Source organism: Nannospalax galili, unplaced genomic scaffold, assembly GCF_000622305.1.
Source record: "Nannospalax galili isolate Female #2095 unplaced genomic scaffold, S.galili_v1.0 scaffold381, whole genome shotgun sequence".
In the NCBI taxonomy this organism is placed as follows: domain Eukaryota; kingdom Metazoa; phylum Chordata; class Mammalia; order Rodentia; family Spalacidae; genus Nannospalax; species Nannospalax galili.
In genome coordinates, this window is record NW_008347312.1 from 1,917,142 (window position 1) to 1,931,738 (window position 14,597).

The 14,597-nt window shown below is 37.4% G+C and overlaps 1 protein-coding gene across 1 annotated transcript in view; it reads right to left on the reverse strand.

The window, feature by feature from the left end:
* LOC103742790 (ATP-binding cassette sub-family A member 3-like) overlaps positions 1-14,597 on the reverse strand; it is a 191,249-nt gene that overhangs the window by 49,332 nt on the left and 127,320 nt on the right. The window contains 7 exon segments of the mRNA XM_008843893.1: positions 946-1,141; positions 1,275-1,516; positions 6,323-6,629; positions 7,608-7,700; positions 7,702-7,774; positions 8,305-8,400; positions 9,999-10,149. Of these exon segments, the coding sequence (XP_008842115.1) occupies positions 946-1,141; positions 1,275-1,516; positions 6,323-6,629; positions 7,608-7,700; positions 7,702-7,774; positions 8,305-8,400; positions 9,999-10,149 (1,158 nt within the window).

Here is a 14,597-nt window from a genome sequence, read left to right on the forward strand (position 1 = left end):
ATTTAAATTATGATGTTTCTTTAAAAAAATCTATTTTATTAATTTATTTTATGTGTATAAGTATATTGCCTGCATGTAGGTAAGTGCACCTGTGTCATGCAATGCCCATGGAGGACAGAAGGGGCTATCGGATTCCCTGGAACTGGAGTTATGGACAGTTGCTAGCTGCCATGTGGGTGCTGGGAATCGAACCTGGGTCTTCTGCAAGAACAATCAGTGTTCTTAACCACTGAGCCATCTCTCTAGCCCGTTTTTTAAAAAATAGTTATCTTTCATCCAGTTGTTTGTTTAAGAATTCTAATTGGAGGATTAAGAGGAAGGATTTAGATTTTAACAAGTCACACTCTCAGTTCAAGAACAGTGTCTGGATGATGACAGCAGGTATTTGAAAAAAAGATTTTAAATAAATTGATAGTGACATAAAGCTAGGAAAGGTGGCAATAGTACAGTCAAAAATACCAGAGACCAAAAGTGTATAAGACCAGTCAGTATGAGACATTTTAAGTAAGATACTTTCTCCTTTGAGCTGGTTTGGAGCTTAGAAAAGTTGAAGAGAAAATAAATGGAAAATTAGCTTGTAAGATACACTCATGTTATGACAAAGAAAAGCTGTTTTCTTATAATGAAGGATATTGGAATTATTTTCTTCTAAAGTCTATCATGAGACATTTAGATTATATATTTATTTATTTGAATAGGATCCCATGAAGCCCAGGCTGACTTTGAACTTGCTATGAAGCTGAGGATGATCCCAACTGATCTTCATGCCTCCACCTCCCAAGTACTGGGATTACAGGCAGGTGCCACCAATGCCCAGGGTTGCAATGTGTTTCATAAATTATTGAGCAGATTGTTTATTGGCAGAGCTAGCTTTATGAAACCATTAGAAGAGGGAGATTCTTGTGGTGCAGAGGGAAAAGAATCCCCACTAAAGTCTTCTAGCACTCAGCAGCAGTAAGCAGCAAGAAGTGAAGATGAGAAAGTCATATACTAAAGCAGAGAGCCAGTAAACAAGAAGAGACGCGGTCAAAAACTGCATGTGTTTCACTTTGCTGCTTCTCTCAGTCACTGTCAGGAGGCAGAAGCCACTGACCAAAAGAGCCATGCCCAACTGTATTTTTAAGGCTTTCCATCTATTATCCTAAAAAGGAAACAAAGGTACATCAGAAAATATAGATTCTTATCAATGGTTATTTTTATCATATGAACATAATCAGATAGGGTGGGGAGAACATATTTAAAGTGTAAAAGTCAGTTCCAATGAAAGAAAAAACATACCCTTGACTTTCTTTAGTTTTGAGATGTGCCTGAGGTTTATTGGAGACTGTTAAGGAGGCCTTGGTACCAGAAAGTGTCATGAAAAGAGCACTGTCCAAAACCGCCAGGGATAGACATGGTAGGTGGTATGCATCATTGTTTAGCAGAAGAGTAAGCACTGTTATATTTGCAGTCACCTCAATGGAAAGGGCAACAATACATAAATAAATACATTCTTCATTTTTCATCAAGTAACTCAGTAGGTTACTGTGATGGCTAATCCTGGGTGTCAACTTGATTTGATCTGAGATTAACTGAAATGAAAGAGATCTTCTTGATTGGATCATCTAAAGCCGGAAGACACACCCTAAATGTGGGTGTTACCTTCTGATGGCAGCCTGTATAAAAGGCCATGGCAGAGGAGAACGCCTGGCTTCTTGCTGCTTGCCTTCTCTCTCGCTGGTGAGTTCGTCTTGCTGCTGTAGACTGAAGACTAGCTGATATTTTGGAATTTGTCAGACCTTCAGCACCGGATTGGGACTACTGAGACATCCAGCCTTGTGGACTGAGTGACTACGGATTCTCAGCCTCTCCAGTGTGGTGCAGCCATTGTTGGACTACTCGGACTCTATCCTGTGAGCTAAGCTGATAAATCTTTATACATATTCATTCTACTGGTTCTGTTTCTTTGGAGAACCCTAATACAGATACCTAGGATGAAGACATAATAAGGACAAGTCAGCAGATCCACCAACACAGATCACCTACAGTGTATGCCATCAAAAAACCAATAATTGCATTTCTCATTGTTTTTAATTTTGTCACGATAATTATTTCAATTATTTGCTGTTACTTTCAGCACTTTGTTCCATCAGTGAATTCCAGGTTTTCTCACTCCATAGCCTATAATCTAAACTGTAACTTCACAGAGAAAACACAGGCAACCTAGTGCACCCTTTAAACTTCCCTATCTGTCTTAAACAGACTTATAAAAAAATTCTTAGAAAAAAAACTTCTGCTTATATTTTAGAGCTCATAAAAATCTCCACTAAACAATGGACTCTGATTTGAACATTTGAAATTTGCCCCGTTATTTTTTTCTAGTTCCCTGTCTAGAACTTGTATTGCTAACTACTCTTGCCTTTACTTCTCCTTCATATCCCCTATTCATGAGTCAAGGATTTTCTTTTCCCCCTAGAGATAAGAGTTATGCAATTTGGGAGTCTTTTAGATAGACCCACTGAAGGGCTATTCCAGTTGCCTCACTCTGCATCCCTGTTCAGCATGGAAGAAGCCAGAGCAGTCTGCATCCCAATTCCCTATAGGCAATTTGGGTAACCTTTTCAGAGGATGGTCTGATACGAATAAGAGATAGGAATTGGCTAGGCAGTTAGGGTAAAAAAAATCTCTAAAGAAAAGTAGCCAGTTTCTTGGCTAAAAGTCAAAATGTCCTTGGGCCTCTTAGCAACAAACTCTGTTCCAAAGGCCAAAAATGTCAAAAGTATTTGGGAGTTCTTATCTAACCCCTAAAAGATTTTAGGGTTATCTCTTCAGAGGGGGGAATGTTAGAGTAGCAAAAAGCCCCATAAAATTAAATTTAATTTAATTTAAGAAGAAAGAGTATATGAAGTTGTCAGAAAAAAATGATGGAAAGATATGGGAGGAGCTGGAGGGGAGGGAGTGGATGTGATCAAAATACATTACATGCATGTATGAAATTCTCAATAATTTTTTTAAAGTTAAAAAAAGAATTGTATAGATAACAGTAATAATGGCTCTGTAAAATGTGTAATAAGGCTCTTCTGTTTCCCCTACTTCAAAATGTCATTTTAAGGATACAATTGCCAACATTTATATTCTAGTCACCATTTAAAATTATATGGCAGTTTGAAAAATTGCAGTCAATATGGTGTATAAAATGCAGCATAAATAATTATATATCTATATTAAAATTAAAGATTATAAGAATCTGTCATAACTATGAAAGATTAATGCATTTGAAGTTAAAAAATGATTCCAACAATAATAATATTCTAATATGTATTTTGGTTTCATAAAGAATATTTATTAGACCTTAGTACAAGGAAGAGTTATACTCATGTCCTGCCCATGGAGAAAGTAATTATGCTATAGAAGTTTTAACAGAGTCAACCCAAAAGGTTTTTACCTTCAAGATTCAGTAGGAATTATTGCACTAAAAATTCTTGCAGTTTGGGAAGTTTTAGAGAGCAAGTCATGTGTATTAAAAACTGACCACTTGCCTTTATGCATCATCATCATCATCATCATCATCATCATAATAATAATGTAACTAAAAAAACCACTCCACTGAAAACCCAGAAAAACTGGGTGAAAAAAAATTTAAATCACTGTTTTTGAGGATTTTTTAAATTGAATTTTTGTATATTTCATGCAGAACATCTCAGTTTGTCTTAATCATCTTTATACCCTTCCCCACTGGCACCTTCCATAGCCCCCCCCCCACTGGAATTCATGCATTCTACCATTTGTGTTAAGGCCTATTGTGTCAAGTTAGTGTTCCCAGACATTCCTTAGTGTAAGTTCATCTACTGAGGTCTAGTCAGCCTATCTGGAGTTCCTCACTTTAGGAAGATCAGTTCTTCCTCACCTAACAGTAATCATTTACCAATATTTTGTCAGCTAAGAATGGGGTCTGCTGTCCATTTCCCCAGTTCTATGCTGGGTTTTTGTCTGCTTGAGTTTGCATTGGTCTTGGGCATGCTGACACCATTGCTGAACGTTCAAATGAACAGGGTTCCAGGAGCTTGTAGGACTTTCCCTATGGTCATGTACCTCCTCCCTGACTCTTACAATCTTTCTGCCCCCTCTTCTGCAATGGTCCCTGAGCCCTGGGTATTACAGATGTAGAAAGCAACAAACATCTTGGGGTCAAGCATGGGAAGAATGAAAATACATTGAGGTGAGGCCAGCACCCTGTGCTTATCAGCCCTTTGAGAGCTTTAAAGATTCATAAGTGGTGGAGAGGCTTCATAAACTTTCAGTTTCTCAGTGGGGCTTAAGAACATTATACCATAGCAAAAATGAGGCAGAGACGGAATGTCCTTTATGAAAATGTTATCCAGTCTCAAAATAATTTAAACTCTTGACTGGATTTAAAGTTTTGTTTTTAATTACGTGTGTGTGTGTGTGTGTGTGTGTGTGTGTGTGTTCCACAAGATGGTGTGACATCTTTGGAGCTGGAGTTAGAGGTGGTTTTGAGCCACCTCATGTAGGAGCTGGGAACTGAACTTGTTTCTTTGTAGGAACACTATGTGCACTTAACCACCGAGTCATCTTTCTAGACTCTCTTGATTGGATTTAGGTCTTCCTTTAATCTTACTGCCTGATGGAAATTAAATCAAATCATCTTCAGAGCATATAATCTCATGTAAAATCTTCATTATTTTCCACCTCGATACCTGGCATTGAGTTAAAACATTACCAAGTATACTTTTTAAAGAACAGAACTAACAGAAAGTACAGACTATAGAAACAAATTCACAGCTCAACAGGATACTGAAATAGGCAATTTACCGGAAAACTAAACCACATAGAAATAATCAAATATTTTGATGGCAGAGTTGAAAAACACCATTACTGCACTTAAAAAGTAAATATTGCAGTACGCTATGAGTCAAAACCCATCATTTCATGAGTCAAGATTTTTCTTTTGTCTTGTCTCTTTACGATGTGATCTTGGTTAACAAGTGCTCATCTATTTTCCTCTATCTCTGTCTCTGTGTGTGTTACTGAGGGTTGGACTAGTGCCTACTGTATACCATGCAAATTCTATACCATTGAGCTATATCCTTAGCCCTGTTTGGGCCTCAGTCTCTAGCTCAGGCTGGTCTTGAATTTGTGATCCTTCGACCTCAGCTTCCCAGGCAGCTGGGATCAGAGGACTATACCACTAGGCCCAATTCATCTATTATTGTCATAAAGAAAAAGAATAGAGACAATTAATTGCAATCAGCCAATTTATTATTTGTAAGTTGTTCAATCAAGATTATGTTTTTAAGGAACAGTTGACATTCCCAAACATATTTTTATCCCTTATAACAGAACATGAAGGAGAGAGAAAACCAAAACAAAACAGGTATGCTAATCCTGTAGGCTGTTTGTTAACCAAAGGAACAGTGTTCACAATGTCGGGGAAGAAATGATCACACTTGAAAGCGAACAGACTTTATGTTCAGAGACATAAAGTGTGATGTACTAAGTGGTTTGTAGATGCAAGGCAAAACAGGTAAATTCAAATCTTCAATTGCAGATTGGGGCAAGACCCCGCCATAGTAAAAATTACCTATGGAATAGAGTGATTACTTAGATTAAACGACATCAAATCAAACAGCAAAGAAAATGTAAACTATTAAAAATGTGTTGTCAGGAGCTAGCTCATGAAGTCTTCAGGGATCTTGTTTTAAATATGATCAGCATAGAAGACTAAAGAATAATTTTCAGGACGGGGCGGGGGCTTCATTCTCTGCCAGATTTTATGCAACACATTGTGGCTAAAATTCAAAACTATGCATAATTTCACAGTGACTTGTACTCTGGCATTCAGTTTTTTTTTCTTCAACTAGAAGAGAACAACAAATGCTTGTAGACAGTCCACAGTCAAAGTGCAACCAAACCCTATTAACTTTTGAGAGCAGTAGCCTTGATGAGGGCATTTCTAGGGTTTAATTGTCTCTATGATAATAAGCATTAGGAAAAGAATGAGGCAAGTTTCTAAATATTATAGCTAAGGGGCTAGAGAGACAGCTCAGTGGTTGGGAGCACTGACTGCTCTTACAGAGGACCTGGGTTCGATTCCCAGCACCCACGTGGCAGCTAACAACCATCCATAACTCCGGTTCTAGGGGAATCCGACGCCCTCTTCTGACCTCTGTGGGCATTGTATGACACAAATGCATTTTCATACATGCAGGCAGTACACTCATACACATAAAATAAAAATAATAAATAAAATAAATTACAGATAAGATCTTTCTTTAAAGTGATCCAGGCAAATCATCCAAGAGCAGCCTTTATCTTTCTTAATAAGTCTTACCTTGCACCTCCTTAAGTTTGAGGTTGCCAACTTTTAGCATACTCTCAAGGTGTGTTAAGGGACTTGTTGTCAAACTAGAATTCCCAGAAATAGAAAAAGGCACAATGGTTTGACCATATTCCCCCAAGTTCATTTGCCTGGTTTTCTCTCCTTCATCTTTAAGGTCACTGGACTTGAAGAGAAGGAACGTAGAAATGACAAGTCCCAGTATCTGCACCAGAAGCAGCTTCCAGTTACGCCAATTGTACATCAGCCTCTTTATGAACATGGCCCAGAGCTGCTGACAGTACAGGGAACACTAGACAGAGAAGAGAGAAACACAGGGTTATCACACATCTAGACCTCAATACATTATTCACATTGGAATTCATTGAACTCAAGGTTCTGAAGTTGTGTGGTATAAAAGTTTTATGGCATAAAGACAAATTATATAAAGACTTATATAAGTAAATACAAATACTTGGGGTAGACCCCAAACCTATTCAGATGGTACTCAATAATATGGTCAGTCTTTTGTTAGTAAAAGGCAGATGACAACAAACCGTGGCCTACTTCTGTAAAAACAAAAATGCTCCACAGGCAAGAGGTTACATGCATTCTTTCCAATACCCTGACAGTGGCTCTGTGCTGTCAGGACAGCTGAGTAACCAGCAGAGTCCATGTGACCTGCAGAACCTTCCACATTTATTATCTTGTTACATTGACTTTGCTGACTTCTGGTATAACAGCCAGTAAAGTGCTTAAATTTTAATGTTGTGATGTAATATTGAAAATGGCAACAGGATAGCTTTTCCTCAGACTCCTCATAGCCACAACAACCAGGATGCTTTATAGATGCAATAGATGATTAAAGAGCAAGGAAGTGCTTGGCAACTCAAACAGGCTTTCTAAGACCAGGATCATACGTATTTGGAAATAATCTCATATGCAGTAACTATTCCCTTTACAAAACTCCAAATGCTTAAAATGCTGTGCAAGGTTGATTATTTGAAAAATCTAGCTCACTTGTACCTTTCAAGGAGTCAATAAATTTCCAGGTTTTCAACTTGAAAAAAAAATCTAAAATAAGAAAATGAAAAAACTGAGGAATGATGGCACTGAAAGTAAATGTCTGATATGTTTTCTAGAACCAATCCTTCTGCATTTGAATATTAACTAGTCTGTAGCACAGTCTACTCCACACCAGGTTGGTTCTGTGGTGGCTGAGAACTTTACATTCTTTTGGTTCAAGTATTAAAACAAAACATACCTCTGAATAAATACCCTGTTTCCTAGCAAAGCTTCTTATCCCAGTATTAAACACAATCAGCGGGTTTTCACTCTGGGTAGGAAAACCTGTTCTCATGTTACTTGGGAAATTCCTATATCTGGTTTACTTTGATTTCCATAGAGGGAGACTGCACAGCCTGGCTATCTGGTTTTGAATCTTCCAGGTGACTGACCCTATATTACAAACAAACAAAGTTTATCATTCCAACCTTATCCCAATATAACTTGTTTGGAGAATGGGAGTTGGTAACCCCTGACTCTGAAGGCCCCTCTGCTTGTGCATTGCTTAGAGACAACATGGTAAGAGTAGTATGGTTCCCAAGCACCAACCCCTTGTCACCCTTAAATTTCTAGTGTGTGAAATCTAAAAGCTCGGTTGGCTTACAAAGGGTCCTTTCCCAGAGACTGGAGAGATGGCCTAGTAGTTAAGAGCATTGGCTGCTCTTGCAGAGGACCCAGGTTCGATTCCCAGCACCCACATGGCGGCTAACAGCTGTCTATAACTCCAGTTCCAGGGCATCTGATGCCCTCCTCTGACCTCTGTGGGCATTGCACAACACAGGTGCACTTACATATAAGCAGGCAATATACTCATACACATAAAATAGAAACACACACACACACACACACACACACACACACACACACACACACACGGTCCTTTCCCTGCAAGAATTTCCCTTTCTTTACGCATTCTTACTAACCGAAGGAAGACTTACTCCATGGTCATGATAGAGACTCCAAAGCTAGAAATGCCGAGTGTTTGACTCTCTTCCAGAGCAGTGAAGAGAGCTGCAAACCTACAAGTCAGAGAACAGGAAAGGCCAGAATTAACCAAATGATTCTCACCCATGCTTCTTTTTCTTCTAAAGTGATTGCCCTCATCAAGACTTCAACGCTTATCATAATTCCATTCCTCGGTTATATCAGAATAGTAAGACATACAGAAAAAAACAGAAGTGCCGTAGATAATGACAGTTGTCTGACTGCCTCATTCTTGGCTCACATGCAGAGGACAGCACTAGTTCCATATCTCTTACCATTTACAAAATCAGTTTTAAAAGGATTGAAAAGTTAAATGTAAGATTAAAAACTATGAAAGTACTAAAAGAAAATATATAGGAAATTATCCATAACATTGGTCTAGGCAAGAATTTTTTTTTAAGATCTCAAAAATAGGCCAGACATAGTGGCGCATCAATGCATGTGATTGGAGAGACTATTAAACCCTGTACACTTGTCCTCTTGTACTCATGGGGGTTGATTTTAGGATTTCCTAAGAATATATAATCTGCAGACGTTCAAGTCCCATAGGTAAAATGACTTGGTATTTGGATATAACCTGTGTGAGTCCTCTTCTATGCTGTAAATCATCCCTAACCTATAACTCATAATGCAGTATAAATTGTTGTGTCATGCATTTTGGGAATGTGAAACAAAATTAAATGGTATATGTTCTGTAAAGAAAAAAAAAGGCAAAGGTTTTATCCTTCTCCACCAGGGGATCACACTGCTCTGTGCTGCTTTCCAAGAACTGTTGGATTTACTGAATAAATGAAATTCAAATGATGTGTCCTTCTCCTTCTCTTTCTCCCTTATGAAGCATTCCTCTTTATCCTGGCAAAGAAGATGTTAAAGCTTTCACATTCTTCATGAATATTATTGCTGGCTTCAAATGCAAAACATACCAATGTACGTATTCACTTGAATACAAGAAGATAAAGCTAACAGATCCTGAAAAGTCACTGATGAGTATTCTTGGTTTCCACATCTCATTTTAAAGATTATTACCTCACTTAGAGTTATTATTCTTTTGTGATAACCTTTGATGAATGGCATAGCTAACTGGCACATGTCAACTGCCTAGTCCTGGTGGATTTTTTTCTCATTCTTAGTCCAAGAACCACCATTTAAGCTGTCCTGGCCTTTTCTCATTACCATTTTTTTTTCTTCTGAGACAGGGCTGTGGTCCATGCTGGCTTCAAGCTCATGGTCCTCTTCCTCATGCTACCATTATTAGCATGTGTCACCATGCCTGGCTTTTAGAGCTGTAGTTGTTGTTAATGTTAGTGGTGGTGGTGGTGGTGGTGGTGTGTATGTGTGTGGTGCCGGGATTATATATATGCCAGACCCTCTCATTACCTTAATATTTTTCTTCACTCTATTTACCAGTAAAGTAAACTACCAATTAGTCCTAGGAAGCTATAGTTGATCTCTCTCTCTCTCTCTCTCTCTCTCTCTCTCTCTCTCTCTCTCTCCAGAGAAGTGACTGTGTGACTGCTATGACAGGAGCTTTGGTTTAGTTTTCTTAAATAAACCTTATTTGCTAAGTCAGAAGAAACCAGGAAAACCAGTAATGTTTTCTGGCTATTTAGAAACTAACCATCTAGCATTTTACCTGTCAGCATATTCTTTGGGTAGAATAAATGATAACTCAGTTCCAACATTAGTCTCCAAAGTGGCTGTTGCTGCATAATAATGGATCAATTTTGAAATTTCATCAACGTTACAAACAGGTTCCTTCACCATGATTATGTGGTATCCCACACCTGAGAAAATTAATTTAGAACAAATAAAAAGAGTCTTGTACCTCCCGTACTCTTATGAGATTGTGCCTGGCTTTCTATGGTTTGGGTAAGCTAGTGGAAGATAAAGCATGCTACAGCTTTGAGAAGCATTGTATAACACAATTATAATTAATAACATAACTGTAGCTTTTAGGAATTAATAATTATGTAGGTTGAATAACTAGATAGAGATATCATGAAAAGCTATCCGACCTTTCAGTACCATGCTCTTACTATTGATGCTGAAATCTAAGAAAAAAAGATAAAAAAATAGAATTTCCTAGGCATCTGCTATATGCCAGTAACTGCATAAACCAAATAAAATTCTTTCTGAGATCTTAGAAATATTCGTAAAATACTCTATGTCTATACCATGTCTTATTCTTCATCTTCATCTTCTTTATCTTCTCTTCTTCATCATCCTTCTTTACTAGTCTTCCAAAGCTAGGCATGTTATAGGGTATAGAGGAAAATCCTCCAAGGCATTCCAGGATTCATGTAAAACTTAGCAGTGTCATTCTGGTACCTGAGGTGAGGACAACAGAGCGGAGGGAAATGTCTCTGAGGTACATTAGTCCTCCACATGACAATGGCCCCTTTGGGGGAGAGAGGATGGGGAGAGGGAGAGGGGGAGATAGAGAGACTTGCAACCAAACTGTAGCCTAATGGGAACACCGTGGTCTTTCCATGCACAGGCCTTACACTCTCTTAATAGTAAAATTCTTATCCCACTCCTACAACATTTGAAGATAGTGAAGATGAGAATCTAAGCAAAGCTGTAACACATTACAGGATTGCCTAAATATAGACTCTATTAAGTCTATCTACCATAAAAGTAGCCTGACAGAGAAAAGGGCATATGCTTTGCTAAGATAAATATATACTTTAATCTCTACTGTCATTTTGTTCATAAAATTATAAAATATGTAAAGAAATAAGCCAACCTATAATAAACATCATACCATATATTTTAGAAAAATTAGAAGTAAACAGATATTGACCTAGATGTAGAAATTACAAGATAAAAACTGTAAAATAACCCTGATAGATATATTAGTAATCTACTAGAAATAGAAAAAAATGCAGGATGATAAGAATTGTAAAAGAGAGCCAACAGGAAACAGCAGAAAATCACATCACAAACAAAAAGTCATTTAATGGTCTTATCAGCAGAGTTGGCAGAAGGAAAGAATCAGCAGCCCCCCCCCCAAGATTGTCAACAGTGATCCAAAAGGCAAAAAGACAGGCAGGTCCCCGGAGATCAGTGGCCAATCAGCCTAGCCAAAATGATGAACTTCTGGTTCAATGAGAGACCCTGCTTCAGGGAAAGAGGACACAAGATTCTGCTCTGGCCTTTGTGTGAACCCATGTGGGTATGCACACTCACATACATATGCACACACATAACATCGCTCTCTCTCTCTATGTTTTAAAATTTCTTTTTAAATAGCCATAGAAACCCTACAGGCATCTGCTTTAGTCTTTGCTGACTTACAGGCTATATAAACACTAGGAGGATATCTAGGAGATTAAATTGATCTTTTTTTCTATCTTCTCACAGAAGAATGGAACTTACAGAGCTAGGTCAGAGTGAAGAATGACTGATGATCAGTCAGGGGATTTAGTGAGGACTCTAGAAAGTGCACGCTTCAGTGATGGAATGGAAATACGCTGGGTGAATGATACACCAGGCCCACCTTAGCAAAGGTTAAAAGTAAACCCCAAGCACACACACACACACACACACACACACACACACACACACACACAAATTTCAATAGGATGTCAGGAAGGAGCCCCAAACTCTCAAATGATGCCTCCCCACCAAAAGTCTACATACTCAACAACCCAGTATAGCAGTCAAAAGATATTAGATATTCTAAGTAGTTAGATATTTTAACATTTACCTGGGAGTAGGGGTCAAAAATCAATAGAAATTGACTCAGAAACTAAGATATGCCAAGTAAGTAAAATTTGAGAGTTCACAATCACCAGACATGTCCAACAAGAAATATTGCAATCTTTCCTGTTAAAATAAGAGAAGCTGGATAGTATCTTCAGCAGAGTTTTATGTACTGAAGTTTAAATATTTAAATTGTTATAAGTTTATGATATAAATGTAATGACCACATATACAAAAAGAAAATACTTATTGAATATAGACAAAAGGAAATGAGAAAGGAAATAGAAATGTTTCATTACAAAAAAGAAAGAAAACTGAGCAAACAGAAAAAATAGTAATGGAAGAAACAGGAATTCAAAAAAATTGGAAGGTTTATAAAAAGAGTAAAATGAAATGACACAAGTAATTCACTCCCGTAAGTAAGAACTTAAAATGTAAATGGTCAAAATATCCAACCCAAAGGCAAATACTGGCAGAATTGGTGAGAGAGAGAGAGAGAGAGCAAGAGAGAGAGAGAGCCAATTATGTTGTTTATAAGAGACTTAATTTATATTCAAAGACACACATAGGTTAAAAATAAAGGGATGGGAAAAGCTGTTTTGTGACAATTCTAACCCAAAGAGAGCCAATGTGACTGTATTAATACCAGAAAGAATAAAGTTTAAGTTAAAAACAATTCCAAGCAACCAAAAAGAACACTACACATGAATAAAAGGCTCAACACAGCAAGGATATATAACAGTGATAATGGTCCATACACCTAACAACAGATCCTCAGTTACCTACAGCAAAAACTGGAGAGAGAAATAGAAAGCTATACATTAACTGAGGACTTAATATTTCCTGCACAATAATGGATAGTAAGAAACAAATGTCAAGAAAAGACATAAGGGACCTGAAGACAATTAGCTTGATAAGAAACGGAAGTAGAGAACACTCCCACCAACATAGCAGAATGCACCTGCTTCTGTGCCCACCAGCTATTCTCCAGAATAGAACACCATAATGCCCCAAATCAAGTCCTGATACATTGTGAAAGACAGACTAAGTATCTTCTCTGGCCATAATAGGATGATGTTAGAAATCAGTAACAGAAAGAAAGCTGGTAAGTTCATGACTATGTGGGAATTAAGCAACATATATTTAAACAATGTGTTAAACTAATAATCACAAAGGAAATAAAAACTATCATCTGTCTGTTTATCTATATACCTATCTATCTTCTATCATATCTATCTATCTATCATCTATCTATCATCTATCTATCTATCATCATCATCATCTATCTATAATTTCATTAATGTACAATTGCATGAGATCAAATTAAACTAGAAGTCATGAGTGAGAAAAGAATATCACATTGGATAACACAATGAACATCAAGGTGAGAAACAGTGAGGAAAATAGAAGCAGTATTTCCAAGAGCTTATAGCTGAATGTTAGTTAATGGAGCATAGGAAGTCACTGAAGTTTTGGCTATATATACAAAATCAGTCAGAATTGTATTAAAAGCCCATCAGAATTACAGCTGACTTATCAATGCAAATTATGAAAGCCAGAAGAGCCTGGACCAAGGTATTTCCAGTTCTACATGACAATAGATGCCAGCCCAGAATACTATCTATAACCCTCAAAAATGTCTATTATAGTTGAGGGGGAAAGAGAAATCTTCCATGACATGAATAGACTGAAAGAATACATGTCCACAAAACCAGCCCTTCAAAGAATACTTGAAGCAATACAGAGAGTGGAGAGAGAAACAACTATATCCCAGGGGCAATGAAAGAAAATAAATAAAGGTATAATCAAGGAGACACAAAATTACACAGAGAACACAAACAGCAATCAAAATGATAGCAACCAATACACATCTTTCTATAATAACCTTAATATCAATGGACTGAACTCCCCAGTCAAAAGACACAGGCTAAGTGAATGGATTAAGAAACAAAATCCATCTCTTTGCTGTCTGTAAGAAACTCTTCTCACTTTCAAGGACAGGCACTTCCTTAATATAAAATGATGGAAAAGAATATTCCCAGTAAATGGCACTAAGAAACAAGCAGGGGTTGCAATTCTAATATCTGACAAAAGAGACTTCAAAGTGAAACTAATCAGAAGTGATAAGGAGGGTCACTTCATTATGATCAAAAGAACAATTAACCAAGAAGATATTATAATCCTTAACATATGTGCACCAAACCCTGATGCACCCAAATTCATAAAAACAAGACTACAGGACTTTAAGACACAGATTAACCCAAACTCGGTAACAATAAAGACTTCAATACCCAACTGTCTCCATTGGACAAAGAATAAACAGAGAGACATCTGAATTAAATGATACCATACATCAAGTGGACCTAACAAACATCTTTTCAAATATTCCAAAGAATACAGAACTGGACAAAGAATAAACAGAGAGGCATCTGAATTAAATGATACTATACATCAAATGGACCTAACAGACATCTTACGATTATTCCACCCAAACACCAAAGAATACACTTTCTACTCAGCACCTCAT